The 25,459-nt window shown below is 38.3% G+C and overlaps 3 protein-coding genes and 1 pseudogene across 6 annotated transcripts; 3 read left to right on the top strand and 1 right to left on the bottom strand.

Moving 5' to 3' along the window:
* The first annotated feature begins 1,267 nt into the window (after positions 1 to 1,267).
* Positions 1,268 to 4,621, top strand: LOC113676731 (carbonic anhydrase 2). The gene is given in 8 exon segments (XM_027193428.2): positions 1,268 to 1,352; positions 1,661 to 1,693; positions 1,929 to 2,251; positions 2,857 to 2,949; positions 3,038 to 3,104; positions 3,800 to 3,911; positions 3,913 to 3,961; positions 4,165 to 4,621. Coding segments are annotated over 8 exon segments (951 nt in total). The 5' UTR covers positions 1,268 to 1,282; the 3' UTR covers positions 4,369 to 4,621.
* Positions 4,622 to 5,082: 461 nt separating this feature from the next.
* LOC113676728 (uncharacterized) lies at positions 5,083 to 11,638 on the bottom strand (annotated as a pseudogene). The gene is made up of 11 exons (XR_016181980.1): positions 11,590 to 11,638; positions 11,091 to 11,199; positions 10,910 to 10,987; positions 10,326 to 10,422; positions 9,825 to 9,892; positions 9,170 to 9,239; positions 8,915 to 8,986; positions 8,266 to 8,379; positions 7,716 to 7,802; positions 7,208 to 7,342; positions 5,083 to 6,263 (listed from the first exon to the last, which is right to left on the bottom strand). The product of XR_016181980.1 is annotated as an uncharacterized LOC113676728 (transcript).
* A 2,430-nt stretch (positions 11,639 to 14,068) lies between these two features.
* LOC113676689 (potassium channel subfamily K member 9) lies at positions 14,069 to 16,852 on the top strand. The gene is made up of 2 exons (XM_027193376.2): positions 14,069 to 14,482; positions 15,622 to 16,852. The coding sequence occupies exons 1-2, from the start codon at positions 14,161 to 14,163 to the stop codon at positions 16,251 to 16,253; spliced, it is 954 nt and encodes a 317-aa protein (XP_027049177.2). The 5' UTR covers positions 14,069 to 14,160; the 3' UTR covers positions 16,254 to 16,852.
* A 1,464-nt stretch (positions 16,853 to 18,316) lies between these two features.
* LOC113676690 (uncharacterized) lies at positions 18,317 to 25,377 on the top strand. 3 transcript variants are annotated; one of them, XM_027193378.2, is made up of 2 exons: positions 18,317 to 18,654; positions 23,903 to 25,377. In XM_027193378.2, exon 2 carries the CDS (start codon positions 23,927 to 23,929, stop codon positions 25,010 to 25,012), a length of 1,086 nt encoding a protein of 361 aa, XP_027049179.2. In that variant the 5' UTR covers positions 18,317 to 18,654; positions 23,903 to 23,926; the 3' UTR covers positions 25,013 to 25,377. The 3 variants fall into 3 exon arrangements, with proteins under 3 accessions (XP_027049179.2, XP_027049178.2, XP_089046707.1); XM_027193377.2 differs by lacking the exon at positions 18,317 to 18,654 and adding an exon at positions 21,154 to 21,348; XM_089190581.1 differs by lacking the exon at positions 18,317 to 18,654 and adding an exon at positions 23,141 to 23,161.
* The last annotated feature ends 82 nt before the right edge of the window (positions 25,378 to 25,459 follow it).

Here is a 25,459-nt window from a genome sequence, read left to right as displayed (position 1 = left end):
TGACCAGTTTACCAGGAAATGAGGCCAGGTATGAGAGCTAGAACTCATCCACTACTTTATATTGCATTAAATCTACATTTCGAGAGCTGCGCTCCGCTCAACAGCTGATTCGTAATTCTTGGAAAAATCCAATTTGTCCTGAAATGAGAACACTGATATAATGTTCTGCACTGAATTCTATTCAAATTATTTCGGTTGTTTGGCAAAACAACTCTTCAGGGTGCAATGCTATTTACATTCTTAAGTATTGACTGTTTGACTAAACAAGGTAAATGACGTGGGAACCATCCGAAATAAGAGACGTCTACATGAATCAATTTATCGCATTCCTCTTTGTACCTTAAACACTTCGCTTACAAGGAAAGGAACACCAAAACAGAGTTCATTTTAAAGGTAAACCTCTTATTTTTGAGCAATTCAGCGATAGTGTGTGAGTAATTCCACAGGTAACTGACATTTAATCATAAGCCTGCGTAGCTGGCAGATTTTAGGGTGCTAGATGACATAATTACACGCGTCGAAGCGAGGACCGAACCTTGAAATCGCTCTTACGGCCTTGCTACTCGATTTCAAAACTAGAGTGAACTCTAGACAGCTGTCAACATTTGGCTGAAAAGGGTAAAAGCCGTTATTTAACTGTCAAAGCTAATGCCAAACACCAGAGCCAAACCTATTAAGTTTTACAGCCTCCTAACCCTGTTTGAAAAAGTAAGTCAAAGTAAAGGTCTCGAGGAAATTCAAATGATATTTCATTGGCTGTTTATGAGGTCATAGACGATGCCTAATGTTAAGGAACACACATGGCTGCATGTCTCGCTATCTAAATTTGCTCATCGGTGGAGTGATTAGTCATGCAACGAGATAAGCTAGTGCCAGGAGAATCCATTCACAAAGGTAGAAAGCAGAAGTAACAACTGTGCTTTCGTTTCGCCCCTCAAAATGCACATCGGACCTTAGTTCTAAGATTCGAATCACTTGAGCAGTTTAAAAAAAATCTGTTGACAGGAATTAGTTTCCAACCTCTGCTTATAGTAGGGGACTATAAGTCACCGGATATGATTGGGCTGGAGCTCTCTTTTATTTCAAATGATATATTTTCCATTGAAAGCAAGAGCTATTAACGTCGAACCAAGCATTCTCTTTGAAAATCGATAAAAAGGTATTTAATATTCCAAGAAAAGTTCTGAAACAAGATACTTGTCAAAAGAGATACGAAACTGTAACTTAGTTATTAATATCAATCGTTCTTCCTTTAAAGACTTTTTTTCAGGTAAATTTAGCTATGAATAGTTTTCTGCTGCTTGTTCTCCTTTGTGTCAGCTGGTTAACTCCGGGCGTTTTCGCGGCCGCTGGTGAGTAAACAAAAAAAATTCCTGTCCTGATTAGCCGTTGAATTTAGTTCAAAGGAAAGTGTATGAGAATGAGCTAATGGGAGAATATCAGAACTGATTTGTATTTTCCATGATGTTCTCGAAGTTTAACTCTAAACATCTGTTGTGAGGTGTTGTTGTGAAGCCTTGTAGAGCATTGGCTGCTTGTGATTCTTAAAGCACCACCAAATTAGAGTGGCACTCGTCCAGCCGCGTCACTAAGTCGATATCTAATTTGTATTTTATTTAATTTAAAAAATGATTAATAATATTTTTATTGTATTTCATAGATTCATGGTCTTATACTGGGGTAGACCAAGATGGTGAGATTTTAAACATACTCCCAATTTCTTAGACTTTACGACATAAATTTCTGTAAATTATTATATTGCTTCTATACTACATTTCGTCTACTAAAGCGTTATCAGAACTCCCGACTCTCACATACAAATCACGGTAATTTTCTGTGTGGTTACCGTTTTAATTCTTTGTTTAGAACAATTGTTATTTTAGTATTAATGTTGTCTCTGCCGTCTCAACGCAATTGATGTGTTACAGGCCCAAAAAACTGGACAGGTACCTGCAAATCTGGAAAGAAACAATCGCCCATCAACATAAAAATGTCTGACACTAAGTATGAGAAGATGACCGATTTCACACTCACGAATTACGATCGACCCTCCTCTCTGAATCTCACGTTCACGGCTACAAACAACGGTAAAATTGGAACAGTTGTATTTGAAGTCCCTCCGAATATCTACAACGTTAGTGGCGGAGGACTGGAAGGTGTTTTCACCACCGTTCAGTTCCACTTTCACTGGGGGTCAAATAATTCAATAGGATCAGAACACACTTTGGATGGGAAAGCGTTCGCTGCTGAGGTACGTAAATAAAGAACGTACTCCGTCTGTACAAATGTGCACATTAACTTCAACGGAGTGTGAGCGCGGAAAGAAAGGGACTAGGAGTGGTTGGTGAGCTGGCTTCTCGTCGTTATGGGCTAGCGTCTAATTCACTGGCGATTCTTCTCAGGGCATCCAAAAATGAGCCTAGGACTAAATGCTCTACTCCAACTAGAACACTGGGTACCATGTTGTTTTATGACTCTGCATGAAATTTTAAACGTACTTCGTTACATGTACACCACGATCCTTTAGATGCGAGAAAAAAACCTTTAAAATTTAATTTCCAGACTTCAGAGGAAGTTTTCCAAACTTAAAGAAAGCCACAGCTCGTTAAATGTTAATCTTTGGTCTTTCCTTAAAGTCCTTGAAACAAACGTTAAAATAAATTTACCAAAAAGGAAAGGTTCACTACAAAGAAAATTTTAAATTTACTTTTCCAAGTAAGGGCAGAGTCCAATAGCGCTTAACTTAGCTGATCCGACGTGCAATTTAAAAAAATTGGGTAACCCCGCTTGAAAGCTTGGATACCTAAAATTATTTTCAAAATTGATTGACTTGAAGTTCTCGTTTTGTTTGAAAAGTTGCATTTCGTCAGTTACAACACCAAGTACTCAGAATTTAAGGATGCAAAAAACAAATCAGACGGGCTTGCCGTGCTTGGAGTGTTCATCGAGGTATGGCAAAAATACTTGTCACTTCATTTGAATGTACCTAAATGCATAACAATAAAACGTGATCTATTTCTATCATGTCTTGTTCCAGGTTGGCGATAAAAAAGATCAAGCATTTTCATTTTTAGATGAGTATCTCGGTGAACTCGTGAACGGCAGTACGTATACCAGTCTCTTGTACATTTGTTTGTTTCTTTGTCCACCGGTGGGGGTCATTACCCACAACTTTCACCGACATCGAGGCGAACAATTACTTTTGTTTACATCAAACTTCAGTCAATATACCGAAAAATGGTCGAAAATTCAACCCTTAACGTGTGACTGTTTCATATCGCCTACTCGGAGGTGAATAGAACTTGCTTATGATTTTCCAACCAGCCAATCACCTGTGTGATGTAAGCTAAAAGCGTTTGATCCCACAGGTACAAGCTGCAACGTAAGCAACGTCTGAAACCTCTGAACTCCCACATGAAGAAGTTAAGGAGACTAACAAAGGGCGGGGGTTGTCTGAGACATTTGAGCCCCTTCTTTGTATAGAGATATGGATAATTTCAAGCAACGAAACAACCCAGCATGCATTGTAATGCCAGTACAATGCTACTGTAGGGCCCTTTAACAGAAAAATCTTGGTTATCGTAAGCCCCCCCTGTACAGTGATAGTCAAGTCAATCTCAATAAAGTTTGTCATTATTCTACCCATTTAGAATTTTGATATCCAAGGCAATCTTTTACCCGCTGTGGGGGAGGGAGAACAAGTAGTAGGACAAGAAACAACTTACTTATCTTTCACGCTAATTTATTCACAAGGATATGCTTCTCTAATTGCCTGACGTGACTTACGTTACTCTCACAGACTCGTCAGTAAGTAACATTACTACGTTTGCTCTGGCACCTATGTTGCCTTGGACCACACTTCATAAGTTCTTCCGGTATCATGGTTCCTTAACAATTCCTGGTTGTGACGAGTGTCACTTGGACACTTTTCAACGACTTCGTGCAGATCTCAAGTAAACAGGTAACAAAGAGAGGTCTTCTAATCCAACAGGACTGAATTTAGAACACAGCCCACATTGTCTACACATGTAAGTTGGAAAACTTAGGATGGCTCTGGCTTTGCACAAGATTCAGTTTCTCGGTTAATAAAATCACTATTTGCCTGAGCTAACAGCTTATCAAATAAATATTGAATTGGCGTAATAATTATGTTCTTCGTTACAGATAAAGTATTTACGCAGCCTCACATACGCATCACGCAAGGAAATGGTTAACAATTATCGTCCAGTACAGCCGCTCAACACAAGAACCGTGAAGAACAGTTTTCTACATCCCTCTTGCCCACTGCTAAACTCTGCCAGCATCATCATCGATAGAAACGCTGGCCTATTCTCACTGTTGTTGCTCTCTGCACTCTTTAAACACTGATTATATTCGCAGTGAACATTTTCATAAGGTCTCCATTTTTTAAGTAGCTTACTTGGTTGTCGTAGCTTAGACGCGTGTAGACACACTTGTACCAAGAAGCTTATCTATCTTTACCGAATTCTGTCTGAAGACACTCAGACGCAGAAACCAATTTCAACGGAAGACAATCAGGGAGCCAAGCTATTAAGGTTTTCCAACACGCTTTGGAGTTTTTTTTTCCGAATGGTGTTAAAGTAAATAAAAAAATAATTCAAAGGGCCCTTGGCATCCTGAATATAGAAGTTTTCTGCACTTGCATGATGAAGATATGAGAGTGATCTTTGAAGAGTAACGCAGCAAAATACCTCATAAGAAAAGCCTTCATTAGTTCTTAGTGTTTGTTTTATTTTTACCGTGGAAAAAATGATTTCTCCTGGAAAAAAAAAAAAAAAGAAAAGAAAAAGAAAACAAGAACAAACAAACAAACAAACAAAAAAAACCAGAAAAGGTCTCCGAAAAGAAGGCTACCATCACTTCTTTGCTGCAGTTACCCATTTTTTCCGCGTCTTGCATTAAGTACGCAATTCCCCCCCCGCACGAAATCGGTTAATGAGTTAATGAGTATACCTAGCTTACTTCTATTGATGGCATCAGCGAGCACATGGGGCTACGCCCTAAACTTTTACAGCCCTACCTGCGATACCTAAAAAGAAAAAAAAATTAAGACAACAAAAGTTTCTCTGGCTAAAGTGGACATTAAATTCCAATCTAATCAGTAGAACAAACCGCTTTAAGACTACAAGTTTTCCTTCGCATTTCTCGAAAGTGAAGCATTCCAGTAAGAATTATTTTCAACCCAATTCAATGCCACGGTTTTATCGCAAACTAACTAAGTTTTAACTGGAACGGAAATAAACAAAACAATTCTGATTTTGCAAGCTGCCATTGTTCAGCTTGTGACTAGCGGACTTGTCATCTGCCCTACTACTTCTACTGGGTAGCCAAGCCCTGGGGAAGGTGCAGAGTAACGGTGTTCAAACCACGGAGGGGTCTATAATTATTTGTGGTTTGCACGCATCCTCCTTCATCGTCTTAAAATTCTCAAAACCTGGGGGTGATTTGCGAACTTTGTGTTTCCCGTTTGTCTGTTTTCGTTTGTCGCTTCGATTTTCCTCGAGTTGCTGGTCAACGCTTTTTTTCTCGGGTTTAGCTTTGCCTCTTTCTGATGGCGCAGCCCCTTCGGATAGTTTCCCAACCACTTCTCCAGAAGAGGTCTCATGTGTATTGGCAGCCCCTCCACCCTCCGTGGTTCCGTGGGTACTGGCAGTGGAAAACCTGCCTCCACTAGACTTCCCTCTTCCCCGCCTGGCAGATCTTGGCTTTTCTCCGTGGAAATTTTGTGACGAGCCACTATTTCTGCTCCCGTTGCTGACGTTCGTCACAGCATTCTCCAGGTTGTCTGAAGGAGTGTTCACCTCCGTTTCAAGTCGGGTTTGAGAACTCTCTGATTTATCTTCGTTCCAAAGCGCGAAGCCTCCCTCCAGATTTTTAGAAGGTTTTACAGGTTCTTTCTTCTTTAGCCTCTGTTCGGAAGTTTTCGACCTATTCTTAGTGAACTGGCGTTTTCTGTCGATTCTTTTTCCACAATGGTCCGATTTATCTTCGCCCGATCGATTTCTAGTTTTGTGTTCGGAGTGCTGACGAGTCCGAGTGGTTTCTGAGTGCTTCAAGAACTCTTTCTTACCATCTGATCTGTCTTTATAGACAACATTACCTAATTGGCTGGTTTCTCCAGCTATACCTCCCTGCTTGGGAGGATTATTTTGAGTGAGTTCTGCTGAGGAGTTATTTATTATATCTGCTGTCTCGGGCCCCGCAGAGGGCTCGTTTTCATGTACTGCCTCCTCCTGACGAACCTGTTGAGCAAAAAAAAATGATTAGGCGTGAGTAACAAGGTTCTAAGAACAGGAGAAATTTCAAGAAATCCACCTATGAAGATACCCTGAAGAAAGATTAGTAAGCAGCGTCGCTAAACAACCGTGCTACCTCAAATGCAACCACCTAGCTCCACCAATATTCACTAAGCACAATTTTTTTTCGAGATCATTTATCCTCATTACAGCTGCAGATCAGAAATAATCTGCTAGAGAGAGATGTAACACTTGTAGTATGAGCATAACTCTCTCTGCACAAAACAAAAATCGTTCAAAATACTTAAATTAAGACGTAACAAAATTAAGACGTAACAAAATGTAATTCAAGATTGAAGTCTTTGAAGCCCTAGTAAATAAGGTTGATAATGTCACCGCTAATGAAAAAGGCGACGCTCATAACAATAAACGATTGTGAATATATGAAAGTCATATGTTTAAACTGCGGATAAAGACGTGAATATAAAAGCGATCTTCGCAGTAATGAACACCACTTGAGCAGTAGTGAAAATAAGGCCTGATAAAAAGGTCATGGGTTCAAATCCCGTACAGGCCTGAATTTTTTTTTTGGGGCCTTATTTTCACTACTGCTCTAGTAGTGTTCATTGCTGCGAAGATCGCTTTCATCTTCACGCTTATAACAATGATCACAATTAGAGCAGTTTTCAGTTTAGTATCGAAAGTGACCTTGGATTGCTTCGGTTTTACTTTACTTCGCTGTGATTGGTTCACAAAACTAGCGCCACCACCATCTCAACCCAATAAGATGTCGAAGTAAAATAAATCTCCACCTTCGTCACTTGCGTTTTTCCGCGGCGATTCAAGCAAGTAAACTATTACTTTGAGTTCTCAATAAAATAATAACGATGGGGGAAAAGGAGTGAGGCAAATTAAGTCAACTTGTCCGCTGTGGAAATTATAATACATACCGACGTTATATCGATCAAAAATCTGTTTCTTTCTTTTTCCAAGTCAATCACTCCTCCTTTTCTTTTTTGTTTTTCATACAGCAAGGACATTTCTCTCTGGAGTTTCTTGATTTCTTCACTGGGTTTGTAAACAAACTAAACAAGAGATAAACTTTAAATAAGCTTCGTATCGGACAAAAACGTGTTTGGAGATTCGTCACTTTTGTTATCATCCCTTGACTCACAAAAGAATTAGTCTGGTCATTCCATGACTGAAAGAGAATTAGTTTAGAAAAAGCACAAAGTAACAACCTTAGCATATGAAACATGAAAAGAAGGATAGAACTGGTCAAAGGGATTCAATTTTATCATTGAACATCACTCAGTATGACGAAGGTGTTTGCAGTCCTGTACATGAATTATAAACATCAAACAGAAATGTCATATCCCAAGATAGAAGTTGGTCAAAAGACAAACTAAAGTTTGATGGAAAATGATATGACAAAGTAACCAATTATTATCAACAAACCTTCTCCTCATTCACATCATTAGAAGCCAGAGCCTTGAGTTCTTCAAGGTTGTAAGCAATTGCCATCCGGCACATAGGACACTCTACCTACAAATTTGACAATACATTTACCAATTTATTGTTTTCCTGACTAGTACAACAGCAGTACAATATATACTGGTTCAGCTGAAAAGTGCACCATGCTGTTATGCTAGAAACTTCATATAGAGGCCACCCTTGTGACTTAAAATGTGTCTTTTGTGGTTTAGGGGAATTTGTCTCACAATCAGAAACAAAGTTAGTATTGCTATAAAGGAGGTTTCTCTTTCCCAGAGCTATCAGACATGAATGGTCCAACTGAATAATGATTTCTGTTTCTTTGATTGAAAAGATCACTGTGCTTTTGATATAATATGGGATAAAGTAAACCCATTTAAAGGGAAAATTTTTAAGTCTGCTTCATGCACAAGCTTTTCTGTGATTAAAATCTTGTGCAATTGTTTGGAACCTAGTAACCCTTCCAATATCTGCTTGATCACTACTATTTAAAAAACTAATTTGATAAACTCACCTTTGTGTCATCTTCAGTTTCCTTTTCTAGTTGGAGAGAAAATTCTATGAATCTTGCTAAGCAGCCACAGTGAAAGTAATGGTAACACTCTGTCTTTGTAAATTTGTGTGTATCCTGTATACATTGAGGAATGAAAAAAAAAAATGTTAAAAGTGTTGTTGCTGTGATCAAACCTTATGCATGAAAGTCACCATAAAAGTGACAAGAGTGGACTGAAGACTTTTCACTACTGACTGTAACAGACGGTTGGAAAATAACAGAGACTTCACCCACATACTTCATACTCTTGCATTAACTGAAACTCTACTTGACCTTTGGTTTAGCAATTAAATATTGTGGTCTAACATGATAATGGATAAATGGTTCAGCTATAAATGTTGTTAGCTGAGCAAGCAGAATGTGGCTTTCGATATAATTCTGACCATTTCAATTCTGAAGTTTACCAGGTAGAATGTATTTGCTAGGCAAAACTTACACTATTATATTTGATGACCAGGACTTTGTGAAATGTTTTTGACATCTTTTCAAGCTGGGTTGGAGAGGTGGCTGTATTTCTTTTATCTAAAACTTGATTTATGAATAATCTTTACCATCACATATTGAAACTAACTATTGATTAAGGTTTCAAAAAACATTTTCCTAAACTCACCTGAAAATGGCTGAGGCAAATGGCACAAGTACAGCTGGGCATGTTATTGTCAGTTAAACTGTCCTTAGCATGCTGCAAAAGAGTTCATGCAAAGGAAACTATTTCTCTCCACTTAGTAGTGATGACAATAGTAATTAATGCTGTAGAGTACACAAAGCCAAAATTCTTTTCCTTTAACAAGATTGTATTTAGAATCAGCCACTTCATTTCATGTAACCTACAGTGTAAACCAATCAATCGATTCAATGGACTGACCTCAATAAGTTCAAACAACATAGGTCTTCCAAGACAACCCTCTGCGAGTGCTCTAAGGTTGACCAAAATGCTACAAAATGCACAAAAATATGGCCATCAGAATCATTGATTTTAAAAGCTGGAAGTGTAGAATCTTCTTACATAATATGCAACCTTTCAAGTTAATGCTTTAACTCCTAAGATCTGATTGCTAATTCTCTCCTGTAGCTGCTACACATTTCCTTGTAAATTAGTTGGGAGAACTTGGTGCTAGATCAAGATAACAGCTTCTACCTAATAAGTTTGAATATCCTCATTACCTGTGTGCTAAAGAATGTATGGATATTGTAGGGAGAAGTTTTATGTTAATCACTTCTGGGAGTTAAAGGATTAATGACTCTGACAAACACTTGTTCAAGAAGGTCACACTTTCTTTATACATGCTTTGAGAAATTAATGCAAAGTCAACATGTTGTCTCAGTTTACAAAAATATTCGAGCATTTGTGTATTTGGAGTTCAAAAATGAAAAAAAGGGCTTCTCAGGTTACCAAAAGGAAGTAGTCATTGAATGCTCTTAAATCACCAGTCCAAGGAATTGCTAATGATCACTGCTTATCAGCATGCCCTTGATTTCTTACAATGTTGAAGAATCAAACAATTGTTAAATTTTTCTACCTGTCAACATGGGCTTCAGATAATCCTCTGGGTGTCTTGATGTGAATGGAAGGTAATTCACACGGATACTGTTAAATATGACAATAAATGTTACTGCAAGGTTGATATAAAGTTGATTTTGTGATATAACAGTTGTAGCAAAGAATGATACTTATAACTTTCACAAGTAAAATAAGCAAGAAAAAACAGAGGGAAATTTTAAGGCTTATAAGATGGAAGCGAAAAACTTAACATCAGTTTCAAACTGTGGAATATACAAAGATCTGAGTAAAAGATCAGGAGAATGGGAGGGCATACCATAACTCTCCTGTAATAGTCTTTCTAATTCAAGAAGTTCATTCGAACTTATGTTAAATAGATATATGGTAGTGATCACATATGTAAGTCCCTGTTTTCCTTTTAAGAAAAACTATTTGTTGAAACAAGTCAATTCATTCTGTCTCTAGACCTTAGCTGAGGGCTGAGTCACCAAGAAATATCCTACACTATAGAGTTACATACCTTTTTTGGAAGGTGAATAAGTAATGTTAGACATACAAAACGCTTGTCCTCCTCATCTCCTGTGCTTGGATGAAGCAGAACACTAACAGCTGTGGGTCTGAAAGAAGGAAAAATCCAGAAAAAGTATTTTGGTATTTCTTGGATTTTAGGGTAGAGAAACCAGTCTTTCCTTCACTCTCCTTATCATGATAGTATTCATGAGTAAAAGTGCTTAAAATGAAAAATCCAGTGGATAACAGAATTGCCACTAAACCTTTAGTGAGAGAAAAGTAGAAGGAAAAAAGGTTAAAAGGAAAATCACTGGCGGTCACATTTAGCATTAAGTATTGAAAAACAGGCTTGGTAGCCTTTCCGTTTTGGAAAATAGTAACAAACAATGATGAAACCATGGTTAGTGCTATTACCAGTATTTAAAAAAATTAAGAATCCATGTACGTGTACCATGCCCTCTTTATACCTACACTTATCGGACTGTTATGTAGTTAACAATAATCTCTAACCTTATGCACAGACATAATCAACCCAAACAGCCTTCTCCATCGGTAATTATCTATAAAGGAGATGTTTAGGCGCTGCGCGCTTACCTCTCCTTTTCACTTTCCACTGTTAACTCGTGAATGTAAATAGCCGACAGTAATTCAATCTCTTCTTCGAGAGAATAGCTGCAAATTTATGGCATAGACTTATGGTTAATATAAACTATATAAAAGGTACAGATAATTGCGCTCGATAAACATTTTTCAAACCAGAAATGTCTTCAGGTACCTTCCATCTCCATCCACTATGGCCGCCATGTTGCATCATTAGTCTGCACTCTTACATGTCATTACTTGTCTTATCTAAGCATGCTCAGAATTCCAACCAGCGAAGGGCACTGGGGATAGTTTACAAAGTTATGTTAGTTCAAAGATTGGTTACGAAATTTTTCTTCATGGTTCCCCCATTTCTCTCTCCACTATTGACCTTCCCTTCCCTTTTCCTTCTTTAGCTCGTGGTGAATTTTCTACCATTTCTCTTTCGTCTTTTTAAAGAGACACATATTTACTTGAAAAACGAAATTCCCAATTTTAGCGCGCGTACTTATCTATAATTATTAGCATAGGAACGAGACAGCATTGTTCTGTCGAAAATAAGACCAAAGAGCCAGTACGCAGGAAGAACCGTATTTAATTTAATAACACAATTCGATCTAAAATACAAAGAAACCAGGTTGGCACTCGGCCTTACAAGTGTTCAAAACAAAAAGAAAGTTAACCGTAATAACCTGAAATCAACTGAGAACTTGCTTCTTGACTGCCTCCGTACTTGTGGCAAATAACTGGTTAGCAATATCACAATAACTGGTTAGCTTGGTTGAAACTGAACTGAATAACTAGTTTAAGCATCTTAAATTAAACGTTTTACGCGACAAACATTGTGATAATTACTACGATATATGAATTCAAACGGAGCGCGCGCGGAGCAGCAAACATAAACAGCGCGCGCGGAGCAGCAAACATAAACAGCGCGCGCGTTAAATTTAACTATTAGTTATTTTGCAATTGGTTCATACGTCAGCGTGCGTTTATCGAGATATGAAGCACGCGGGAAGTTTGGAGGGCACGAAAGATGCGTAAGAGTTGCTCGAGGCGTATAGTTAAATTTAACGCGCGCGCTGTTTATGTTTGTTTGCTGACGTCATGAGCGTGCACAATAGGAATATGAAGCACGCTCGCGCAATTGAATTTGATCGGAAAAATTTACTAGCTATGTTATAAAATAAAATAAAATGAATGTACAGTGAAACAAGAATATCATCGAAGGAATTGCATTCTCGCAAAAACTAACTATGAACTATTTATATTATGCTTATCAGCATCAAACAACAACAACCTCTGTGGCTAAAAATGTCGAGAATTTCCGATCTTGAAACTGACGTACCTTCGCAGGATGTAAATTGTACAAACCGTCATGAGAAGCTGCGTTGGTTTTCAATCATGTCAATGGTGTTTCGACTTAAATCAAGAGTACAATGACTTCAATGGAAACACTGCCAAAAGATGATCGTCTCTAAACGCGCGAACAGTTTTAACATCCAGTCTTGATGACAACTGAAGAAAAAAAAGGAACTGAAATGATACAATTACGTACAAAATAAACCTAATAAAAAGTGTGCGTTTTCTAGAAGAGATGTTGCAACTTCGAAATGCCACTTTACGAACTATATTCAGATGACTAAAGCCAGTTGCTCAGTTCACAAAACCAAAATGACAAATACAGAGAAAATCTAAGGACAATTAGAAAAGTCATTGGAAATATAAAGTGCATTCTGTAAACACACCCCGAGTTTATTGCCACGGAAAGAAACAGGAAATTGCGCCAAAGTCGATGGAAATTTTATTGCAGACAAGCCATCCTCCTCTGTTTTTGCACAGATATGTCAGATTTTAACCGATTTCACCGTCTGAGTTCAAAGAGTTCTGGTCCTGGTTGTTCGAGGGGTTGATAACGCTATCCACTGGATAAATCTCTATCCAGTGGATAGCGCAGTACGTTTCCTTGACACTTATACCCTGGATAGCGATTTATCTGCTGTAGGATAGCATTATCCGCCCTTTGAATAACTGAACCTTGCTAAGAGTAGGAGAGTTTTGTCCGACTTTTTGACAAATTTCGGATTCTTTCGTGCAACTTCGGACGCTTTCTTCCGATTTTAGGCGTTTTCGTCCTTTTCCGACCGATTTTGGTCGAGATCGCGTGGTTTTTTACGTTATCGTCCAATTTCGGACGCTTTTGTCCGATTTAGGACGTTTTCATCTGACCTCGAAAGCTATCAGGCTAGCCTCCGATTTCGGATGTTGTACTACAATTTTGGACGCTTCCGTCTGTTTTCGGTCGGACCTGTCCGATTTCGGACGTTATACGTCATAGGAAATCGAAGTCGTTATTGGTTAGTTTCAGGAGCATTTTCCCAACAGCCGTCCGCTGAACTTGCCTTAAAACAACATTTCGAGCACTGTTGTGTAATTGTAATTGTAATTCCACGACCTACACAATGAATCCCAGCCAGGATACTTTCGTCTTGCAGAGATGCATTTTCATATCTACACCGAGTTCATTTTAATAATTAACCACGTTACCGTCTGCGGTTGTAAGAATACCGCAGTCGGTAGCGTGGTTAGTTATTAAGTGCAGAATTTTCTTTCTTAGAATTTTTTTAGATTATTCAGATAAGCATACGACAGGAACAGCTACACGGTTTTTGAATTTCTTTTTTCATTGTTTAATGGAGCTCGACTCCTTTCTTTGTGTGTATCGTTGAAAGCGTGAGTCAGACAGACAAAAAAATCTTGTAATTAGTGGAACATTAACAGGTTCATTACAGAGCAGATAAGTCAGTGATTAAACAATCAGTTCTGAAGTTGTTCTTAAAGGAAAACTACAGGTGTCCTGTAGAATGCAAATCAAAATTCCAAAATAATTATGAAGACCATGTGGTTTGCTGAGTCGGGAATGCTTTGTGGGGAGCAGAAGCTACAAGAGTCTTAGCGAACCCCCAGATCAGCTGAGCTACTACTTTTGAGGCTCTCGGCGGAAATCAGCCAAGGAATGGTTCGTTCATATAACTGATTAAATTAGCTACAGTGATATAGTTGGTTGACTGTCGCGATTATTTGTAAATAAACAGGTGTTGGTTGACTTAAGTAAGAATAACGCCGAGTAATAATTTGGCATCATTCATTAATCTACCAGTTAAACGCAAAATTATCTCTGAATTTGAGGCAGCTGCCGTGTTGAACTGAGACTCCACGAAACAACTTAATTGTCTGTTAGTGCCTTTGAGCGCAACACAGAAATGGATGAGACCGACAATCCCATAAGATTTGAGCCAAAATCGCTCTCGATTAAAATAGTCATCGGTATTCTCGTCTTGCTGGTTGGAGCTGCAGTTTTCATGGAATTAGAGCGAACTAAAGGTGACCCAACTCCAGAAAAATCCGACGCGACTAAACTAAAAGAAAGCTTAGCAGAAAAATACAATATCAGTGTAACCGATTTGAGACAACTCGAGACCGCCATCGGACAAGAGGCGGCCGAGAAGGAAGACGCCAAAGGGCTAAATCGCTGGACTTACGGCAAATCTGTGTTCTTTGCATTCACGATTATGACAACGATTGGTGAGTGCATATTGTTTGAACTGGAATATAATCGTATATCAATAATACCAGATAAATCATAATTTGAAAGCGATTTTTCAAGCGATGCAACCGATAACGATTATCTACAAGACTTGGCTGGTCCAGCTTCATCTCAATTTGTAGTTTTCACATTTCAAATAATATGAATACAAATGAAGGAATCTTGTTAACAAAACAGCTCTTAAAATACTGCCTAACGGGCTGAACAATACCATCAAAACTTTGCGCTCATTAGTCATCGTTCCTTATAAGGGCTAGGTAGAAAATTAGTACCTGTAGTAAGATTAACAGTTTATTCTTCAATTTTTCGTGACTCAGTGCATTCAATTCTCAGCATTTGGATGGCAATCGATTCCTTGTTGACTCAAAATAATACGCATAAATAAGAAATGAAAGAAATTGGCAACATAACTAAACCTTCTATGAGGCGCCTTCTCAATTGATTCGTAGTCCTCAATTTCTGTAAAATCTTCTAACGAAAGTGTTTTGCAAAAATGTGATCCTCTCGCGTTATTTGTCGGCGAGAAAAATGAGGATTAAAATGTTAAAAAACGGAAATTTAAGTCATTTAATGTAGGAAATTTCCGAAACAGCCAAATAAAAAAAATTTGAAATTACCGCGTCAAAGGTTCTCCCAATTACCACTGGGTTGCATTTCCTCACTCTCAGCTATTTAAATCTTCGATGTAAATCTAGGATAGAGCGGTACCAAAATTATTTTATCTACGCAAACACAAAAGGATTAAACCCTGGTAGGCTTTTTAAAAACAGCTTCAGGACCTTGTGCTCCACTGTCAAGGAGTTCGTTCACGTTTTTAAATTGATAGTTGTATACCCTGCGTGTAGCCGTACCCTCGCGCCGCAAGGTAAAATGGAGGCGAGGTAACCCTCGCTTCCGTTCCACCTTTGGCGGGGAGGGCACGGCTACACGTAGGCCAATTGTTGTGCGATAATCAAACACAGTTCGGTGATCTGAGAGATTGACAAAGAGCTCACATAAAGTTATGCAATCGATTGACAGAGTTGAAAATTGGTCTCAGGATAATTTTTCAGCCGGATTGTCTGTTAATAATAATCCATATTGAAAACGATAATAATTTCATGGTTCTTTCATTAAGGCTATGGTCACATGTCCCCACAAACATGGCAAGGCCAGTTATTCTGTATCTTCTACAGCCTCATAGCCATACCAGTCGCTGGCATCATGTTACTCAGCGTTGGAAACCACGTGAGCTTGGCCATTCGGGTCTTCATCCGCTTCTTGGAGAGAACTTGCCTCAGTAGTGTAAGATCGGGGAGTGCAGAATTCAAAAGCTTCTTTGTCACTTTCCTGCTCATGGTACTAATGATCTTTTTTGGCGCCATTCTGACGTCACATACAGATGGCTGGACGTTCATCGAAGGATGTTATTTCACATTCATCAGTGTGTCTACCATCGGGTTTGGAGATTATGTTGTCAATGACGGTGAGCTTAAATCCACAAACCACGCAAAGACGTTTGCGGTTAATTTTACAATTGTATTGATCACCGTGGGACTGTGTGTTGTTTCCAGTGTCCTTTGCTCGGTCAGTGCTATCATCGAAGAGAGGCAAAAGCGAATGCAGTTGCCTGATTCAGCGACCAATGCCTTGAACGCCGCTAATTTAGCCTTGAATACGGTCACAAGTAATCTTCCGTTGAGGCTATCGACCAGGGCTAAAAACGCGGTGGATAGTGCTGTTGTTGAAACAAGGAAAGGAGAAATATAAGTCATAAGCCATACAGTTGCTCCGTGCCCGTCGCCAACTTTAGAGAATACAGGAGGATAGAAAGGCAATGCTAACAGTTTCTCTGGCGCAGAATTACCTGTTTTCATAAATATCACAAAATGAAGGTTTCCTGCTCGAATGACCGCTGGTGCTCCAGCAATTTGACTAAAAATGTAGTTACAAAGTCAGCTGGTCATTGGAATCATCTGTGCTGCTGACACTAAAGCAAATGACAACTTTGTCTTGCACACAAAGTGAATAACAGAAAGATATCAAAATGATAATAAAAAGGAAAGGGAAAGGTAGAAGAGAAAGTATTGATAGAAGAAATTGATTTAAAGTTAGTTCGTTTGCAGCTCAGTTAAAAAGCTAAATTAAGTTTATCATGGAGATTCGATAAAGGGGCTCATTCAGCTCTCTCACATGTTTCATACTGTTATTCAGTGTAAATGGCGTCCAAATAATAGGGCAGGCATCATGTGGGCTGTGGGTTAAGAGCTTAAGCCTCTTAGACTATGCCAGGCTTCTTGCAAATTTTAAACTAACACATTTTTCGACAATCGTCAGGGAAAAATATATCATCTTAATTAATCAAAGAATGTCCCTGAACATGATCTTTCTCGCCTAAGACGTGTTGCTCAGTACTTCATGATGTTCCTTATTCTTGCAAACTTCTTTAACCGGTTCCTGATCGCGCTTCCTGTAGTTTGTGTAGTTTTGGGGATTCCCGTGGTTACTGAGGTAGCCGTGGTTGTCGCTCTTAAATTCCCAATTCCATGTTGCAGTTGGTGAGCTTCACTGAGCGTTTCTTCGGCAACCATTATATGTCCTTACTTTTGCGTTGATTTTGTACTCTCACTACGCAAATTCTTAGTTTGGGCAGTCTACGTTTTTTGTTGTTTTGTGCTATAGTTCACGTAATCAAAGGAATTTCATGAGAGATGCCTTTATAACAGAACACGGAAACTACACTGAGTAAGAAGAATACTTGGTAGTAAACGTCGTGTCCACAGGAACCAGTAAATGCTAAGAACATGAAGACCTTTAAAACGTCAACAAAAAAGACAAAAGACCTGTTTATGTGATCATATTGAGGGGCTGTTTAATTCACTAGACAAGTATATTCAACAATTTTTTATTCTTTTTGCAATATATTTACATAAAGCAAGTTTATGTTCGTGGCAGTGATGATCAAACCGCCAATATGACCAATTTTCCATCTTTATTTACAACCAACACAGCAATCCTTTGTACAATGATGCGTATCAGAATGGTTCATGGTCATGAGGCATCTGCATGTAAAAACACCGAGACTATCTTCTTTAGTACACAAAAGGAAAGCTATTCACTCTATCGTACATAAAATTTATACGCAACATAAATTTTTGATACAGTTAGCTCTCTCGTTTTCTTGTCTTTTGTCAGTATCAGCGGTATTGTTTATGTTTAAGGACTCTGAGAAACGAAACCATGAAAACAATGCTCAGCATGACATTCTAAAACAAATAAACTGATCGCTAACGCTCCACTGTTAAGCGTTATCCACTCCGCATTACGAAGGAAGAATAAAAGGAAGAATAATTAGTAACTAACGACAAATATTGAGTCAGAACAATGCGGCGCCTTTCTCGTAAAGACAAACCCGCTTTCGTTACTTAATTACCCTCCCTTTCAGAAGTCATGAATTCACTCTACATTTCTTTCAAGTCTCCGAATACAATGGCTTAGAATTGAACACAATATAACTCGACCTCCTTTCCATATACCATTGTGTCAGAGAAATACATCATTCTCTTCGATGATTTTAATAACAAGAAAAACCTCACTGATTTGTGACCTTTTTTTGGTAAAGGATTTGTTATCCAAGGTCGGTAGTTTAGAAAAAAGAACTCACCTCAGACTCGGTCTCTTTGAGGCAGGTGACTTGTGTAAATTAGTGTGAAACCAATATAAAAGAGCACAAAAAAATATTTTATTCCAATTAAAACGGTAGAATGAGTCCATTGAAAAACTTATTTGGAATTGCTACCCATTATTGTTTTATTTTTTTTATTTTATCCCAGATTAAAAAGGGAATAATTAGCAGTAGTCACGGAGCTTGAGAATGTCAACAAAGACATGCCTCAAGCGCCGAAAAAGAATTTACCTGATTGGTTGAAAGCAGTGATGCCTCAACGAGTCTATTGTACAAGGAATGTGGTGGCTTTGCATAGCTAATTGAATTTAAGACTTCGTGATAAAGCGTGACAGGGAAGTCAAACTGAAACATACCTCAAGGAAGTCTTAGCCCAAATCAAAGCTTTAGATTTTAAAGTTTTACTACTGAAACAATCAAAGCAGCAGGTGGATAATCGAGACACAATTTGCCGAAAGGATCCTTAAAAGAACCGCATAGATCAAGGTAAGCTCCTTCTTGTTCCAACTTCCTACCAAACTTAATGTACGACACCGTATGTTTAAAGTCTTTGAATTAGGCGAAAAGTCCGATAACTGTGGTGGATGTGAACATAAATTCGAGAAAGACTGAAAAATTTCTAAATCCCGCTCAACTCTTTTAGTGAATCGAATAAACAGAGTTTCCCGCGGTTTAGTTTGAGGTTAAATCAACAGCATGAAACGATTAGCGGTTATTGCTCACGAACTTGTAAAAAGAGTTAGCACTCCGTGATGCTCTAACAGAGCATCGATTGATTTAAAGACAATTAAGACTTTTTAAACTATGAGTGTAAAGAACAGGAAGAGGAAGTCTTTATCCTGAGGTTCGACTTCTCAAAAGGAAGCCTGTGCGTCATGATTATATATGAACTTAAAGACATCATTGACATGAAGTAACAGATTTGCAACTCCTAATTTATACAAAAAAGTTGCAGAATCTGATCAACATATCAAAAAAATCACGCACGCATTATATAATGATACTACATGAATTACAGACGCAAAAAACAAATTATCTAAAAACATTGTAGGAACTACAGAAACTGCTAGACATACGCCACAAAAAAAAAAAAAATCATAGGAATTACGTAAGAATAACCATAGGAATTACGTAAGTATAGCCAGGAGGCCCAACGTGTCAAAGAAGACGATTGCGTTCGATGTGGGCTTAAATCAGTAACTTTTCCCGAAAGCGGTTATGCCCGGAAGAGGGGCAGCTGAGGGGATGCTCCCACAAATTAAATATTTGAAGTCTAGTAAGTTCAGTACTCTGGTCGTCGCAGAGCGTTGTTTATAATACTTTTTTTTGACACCTCTGTAATTTGCGTGTAATTCCTAAGGAATCAAAATACGTGTACTGCGTTTGCGGATATACGCAGGCGTTTCGAAAATCAATGGCTTGCGGGGAGACTCTCCTTTAAAGACCCTACTGCCAGTTCGTAGCTACTTCGTGCGGAAGCCCACGTATACTCAAACAGAAGAGCCTGTTCGCTCGCTAAAATGACGGCGTTAAGACGTCCTATGCGCGGTAGTAGACCGCTGGTAACGGGCTCTTAATGAAACCTCTGTTTTAATCGTTGTTTCCGAGAACGTGTCGGACAGTTCCAAAAAAAGTATCGTAAATATGGAAACAAACAGTCAAATTCTTATTCAACCCTCTCAAATGTAATTATACAACCACTTAAATTCTTTAGACCTCACGGTAAAATGGTGCGATTTATGCGACAAAAAATCAAAATGTCTTCTAACTTTGTAGTCGAAAATAGATTGGTTATAGAAAGTAAGGGAAAAAATAAGAAAAAAGGAGCAGACAAGTTTAAAAAAAGAGTTAGTCTTTAAAAAACAAATCAATTAATGCTAATAAGAGAATATTGAGAATTAACTTGAAATTTTTGATTTTGTTTCGACTAAAATTGCAATGTTTTCTTCACTAATTCATAGTTTATAAATCGACGGGAAAGAAATGACTTGAAAAGTAATGCATGACTTTGAAGGGAATATCAAATGTACAGTTTCTCAGGCCCTGAGGACATGGGTGTTGTCGTTTTTGACGCACACCTAGACGATAACAACAATTGACGTCTTTGAAAATTACTCGAGCAAAACTCTCTTATATCTGGGCTAGATTGAGCGGTACCTTAACCTAATCTCAAGTCTAACGAACGGATAGAATACAAGACTCTCACCAAAATCTACACTGTACACATTGATCCACCACACAGACTTTTGAATATTCAGGTTGGTCTCCATCAATACAAATGGTAAACAAAATGATTTAACAGTAAAGAAGAATACAGCTATTGTGTTTAAATCATAATTCAAGTCCTGCTCTTTTATTTTCGATAAATATGGGGCTGGTGACGCTTTTGAGTGACGAAACACGCTCATCGTACAATTCAAAGCACGGTTTGGATTTATCTTAGTCAAACAAACTAGCTCTAATTATAGACAATTTTTTGCTCATCTTTCTCGTAATCAGTTTTGAGTATCGAGCTTAAAACCCGTAAGTGGAACTGAGCGATCTATTCAGCTACGAATCGGCTACTGTTCTTTTTCCTGATCTCCTCCCTTATCTTACGAAGACAAATTTTGTGCACCTTGAGAGTCAATTGTTAATTTCAAGCTCGTAAAGCTCAAATGACGTTAGTCCCTGAGGCGATTCAATGAACTAAAACGATCAACGAAGGATGCATATTCAACGTAAACTTGGTGTCAGGCTTGAACTCATGCGATTCCAGGTGCATTGGAGACATTGATATTATGCAAGCCTTTCAGATACTTTATCAAACCAAAGATTGCCCAAACAGCGAAACATTTGGTCTTGTCATTGAAAATCACTTTTGCCTCTTAGTCATTCCTTGCTCCGCTCGGCTCAAACGTCATAAGTGGCGGGTCAAGTGTTTTGTGAGACATTTCCTGTTTGATTTGACCAGTCTGTATTTTAAGCAACAAATCATGACAACTCGCCTTCGTCATCCTTTATATTCAAAACAATCGACCCACTTGTGCGTCATATCATCAGACCTTAGAATTCCTGACTAATTTCAACCCTTCTGTTCAAGGTATATTAACTGAAAAACCAGAAGTTTTTCAAAGGGTTAACTTAGTCTCTCAATGTTGTAATCACACTTCTGCATAAACCCTCTGGAGGCTATTTGAGGTATGGATGAAGCAGATAATTTTAGAATACTGATTAGACGATTCAATTGCACGCTTTTAAAAGACATGTATATTTTGTAAATGGCTAAATTTCACCTACAAACTGAAGGAAGTACGAAATTTCGACAACTGACTACTTTTATAAGCAAGCGTAATTCCTGCACAGAACAAAAATCCCTGAGGACAAATTCATAAAACAAAGTTTGATTAAGAAACAAGACTGCTAAAAAGCGGTCCTTTAGGTGGCCATTCTTGAGAAGGCCTGTAAAGGTGCCTTCTAAATTAGTACGAGGAGCATTTATAAAGTTTACAGTGCGGAATTTATCATGTATCAAGGAAAGTTAGATCAGCCGAGAACCGATTGACTGAAACGATTTAACGGTTTAAAAATAATATTATGTGTTCAACTGGAAAGACAAGTGATTGAGGTATACGCCGAGATGGAAAGTAAAATTACTTAACCCACGCAGAATGACGGTTGCGGTAAGGTTTTAACCATGTTCAAAAGAAAGAGGTAGATTTTTGTCATAAAACATTGATGAAAACTTAGGTTAGTTTTTAGTTTTTAATTCTGATTTATCCCTTAAAAACCATCTACAAAAAGAAATAGCGATTGATTCTGCCTGATCTGCCAGTGGAGCCTCCCACTGCACTGTACGTTTTTTTAACGTCAATTTTTAAGTAAATCTAGTGTAATTCATTTTATAAAATGTGGATGAAATTCATGTCGAAAAACATTGAAATGGATGAAATTTTTGTCAGTTCTACTTTTGTTTCATCGTTTTTAAAATAGAATTTATTGTTGGAACAAAGTCCGAAGCCAAGTGATTATATCATTCGTCATTCACAAAAATTGCAATAAGAAATCGTTAAGCCAGCCAAACGCCAACGAAACGAAGTAAAAAATCCGATAATAATTCTAAAGGGGAATCAACAATACGCAGTATGAGTCATTTCTCAATCGGTGCGAAACTTTGAATGCATCGGTCATTCACTTCTAATGACAACTCAGCCAAGGTACACTGAGAATTTCAGCAACAATACATTTAGTCCAATAACCTAGTTACAGTCTTTTCTGACAGATTATAGTTACAAATGAACCCGAAAATCAGTTCACAAATTAACAGATGTGTCAAGTAAGAAAACTATACCGGTACTTCTTCTTCTTTTATTGAAGAACCGGGGCTAAGTATTTTGTCCGACTTTGATAATATGGGTAATTATTCAAGCAGAGAAAGAAACTGTTTAAGCTGTAATGCACATCAATAAGAAAATAAATTTCATCGAGAGCCGTCTGACTCCAGAGCTTTATGTTTACGAGAGAAGCTGATGTTTTATCGTTTACACGAAAAATGGCTGGCGAAGAGCGGGACAAAACTGTATTATTTGATTGCGTCATTTCACCGTCTCATGCAGATGTCGAACAATCTCGAAATTTTTCAGTCACGAGGACAAAAATCTAATATTCTATTTAATGAAAATTATGAAATTACACAATGTATAATTTGAAGAAGAAAAATATTGTATCGTTGAGAACAAGTTTCGTATTCAGCCTCTCCAGTTACACTTGCACATATAATTTCGAAGACTTTCTGTCTCCAACTAATTTTAGTCCTCCTATCAATATTATTACGTGTTGCATAAGTACTTAAAGAAACAGGTAAATCGAGCTTACTAAAGCATTGTTTGCATGTGTACAAGATTTTTTTACCAGAAGTACTCGCTATGCGGTCAGCCAGAGATTTCTTCATCAGGCGTGTACTGCAACATACATGATACAATATTTTATCATTCACGCTGCCTCGAGTATTGCTGTAAGCGACTAATTCCAGCAGTTTTTGATACAAATTAACTCCTACCTGCTCGAAGAAAAACCCGTTTTCTTTTCGATATCACGCTCATTGTTGAAAGTAACATCAAGTGAACAAATTAAGAGCCATACAAATGCAGCATTTAAATGAACATAATCACACGTAGACTCGAGCATTTCTCATGGCGCTTTCCTGAGTTTTGAAAATTCATATTGGGAAAGTTGAGACAATTTCAACATCTACCTCGGTGTATCTATTTACCCTTTGGAATAACTTCTCTCAAACACATACCCCTAATTTTTAACTGCTCTCATGCACAAAGCCACCAGTTAAAGGTCGGTTAACAAGCTGGAGAGCAAACGAAATGATCTGGGACAGGAACATTGGTCCAGCCGCGTCTCATTTAGGCGCCAAAGTCTGAATGATCTCCATTCAGCCAATTAAATTTTATCATTTGTGGAAGCAGTTCAGATGCCGGGATTATTACAATTTGCAAGGGTGGGGTGGGATTGAGTAAGACATTATAAGTGGTTAGTTTTGATCGGTGGGTTGTTAATTTTAAAGCTCGTTTTAAACCTTAAATATCTATTGGTGTAAGATGTGTTTTTATGGAATATTTCCTCACCACCTTCTCCCACTTAGTTTACAGCCACATTCGCGTTCCTTTGATCTTAACCTGGTCAGTTCTTAGTTGTCCCTGTGGGTTACTTTGTCTAATACTGCTGTATTATTGATTCCTTCCAGAGAAGTCTATGAAAACAATCACCTATGGCTAATGTGGAGCCTCGGGGCGTCAAGACTGGAGAAAGAGCAGTTGCTGTCGAGCCCATCCCAGACTGGGGCCCTGCTCTGCGAACCTGGAAATGGGCCTGGGACTTGCATTGGATTGGGTTTGGTACCCTTTTCACTCTGTTCGCTGTATACTCTTTTATCACGTTCATTGAAACTATCAATATTAAAAGGCGAACAAAACGAGGGAAACTGTCGCTTGTCATCACAAGTCTCCTGGTCATCTTCGGCTTAGTGCGTGGATTATTTTTGTTTATCAATCCATACGAGACTAAACAATGCAACTTACTTCCGAAGTGCCCGATAATAGTGAGTCGGATTTTGTTCGGAATCGCGCTGCCGTGCATTACGGCGTCGTTTTCACTGGTTCATTACGCTTTCCTTCAAGTGATCAAGCTTAAGCTTTACCCAGAAAGACTTCAGAGTGGAAAATTCCTCACTGGCGTCATTGTGTTCCATTTCAGCCTCTCTATCTTCGCTGAGACAATGGTTTCTCTTTTCGCAGACTGGAAAACTCTCGGCATACTTTGCCAATCATTCTACATCGTGTTCTACTTCTGTCTGTCCATTAGCTTCATATACAGTGGTGGGAAGATTGTCAAGTCTGTTCAAAAGAACCATGCCCACGTGATCCGTCTTGGTGTAACAAGCGTACGCACAGGCGCCGATGGGAAGGTAGAAGCCTATCGGCCAAACGTATCAAAACTCGTCAAGATCACTTACATCACGGTTTTCTTGGGATTTGCCAGCTGTGCACTACAGCTGTACTCGATCATAGGCGTCAACAACATGTACTTGGACAGAGATAAGCCCCCAAAGCCCTGGCCTTGGTTGATATTTCAAACGTTATATCGCGCAGTGGAATTCGCCGCAGCTTGTACTTTGGCTTATGTGGGCCCGAGACAAGTCGGCCCTAAACGTTTTCAGTTCATACGCTGTCCTTTTTCCACCTGCTATAAAGAGAATCAGAAGGCGCCAACTGGCTCCAACGATAGCAATGAAAGGTTTTCAACTCATCTTGTGAGCGGCGATGGCTCTTTGCCGAGGAAGTTACAAACTGTATAAAATTTTATGATGGGCGTTAAAGTAATCTGGATTTGCAGGCCACACTGCGGCTTTTACGTTTTACTTTTACCTGTGGTAGCACTGGATCCCATGTGATATTTTGCTCTGATCAAATTTTTGTGATTTCAATAGGAAAAAATGAAATAGAATTGTAAATAAAACTGTGGCGGAAAAGAGACAAAATATTTGAAAGGGTCACATTGACAGAACATACGAGAATATACATTTAGATTGATGAGAGATAAAAATATTTGAAGAGAATTTTATAACTATTAGAACATGACAATGAAAAAATTTAGTCTATATATTTAGTCTATATTCTTATTTGTTCTCAGTGTAGTCTTCATTAAAAAAGATAAAATCCACTCATAGCTTTATGCAGCACAATCAAGAAGGCAAATAATTTAAATTAATAACCGGAGGTTAACTCCCCAAAGAGGTATTTTC

The sequence above is a fragment of the Pocillopora damicornis genome, chromosome 12, assembly GCF_964200805.1.
Source record: "Pocillopora damicornis chromosome 12, jaPocDami1.2, whole genome shotgun sequence".
In the NCBI taxonomy this organism is placed as follows: Eukaryota; Metazoa; Cnidaria; class Anthozoa; order Scleractinia; family Pocilloporidae; genus Pocillopora; species Pocillopora damicornis.
The sequence above is the reverse complement of the archived record's forward strand: the minus strand, read 5'-3'. Positions and strand labels throughout refer to the sequence as shown.

Bases quoted from the DNA above. Each gene is read 5' to 3' on its own strand.
- LOC113676689 (XM_027193376.2), top strand. From the start codon at position 14,161: ATGGATGAGACCGACAATCCCATAAGATTTGAGCCAAAATCGCTCTCG. The intron at 14,483-15,621 runs GTGAGTGCATAT...TCTTTCATTAAG, and splicing joins CACGATTATGACAACGATTG to GCTATGGTCACATGTCCCCA.
- LOC113676690 (XM_027193378.2), top strand. From the start codon at position 23,927: ATGGCTAATGTGGAGCCTCGGGGCGTCAAGACTGGAGAAAGAGCAGTT.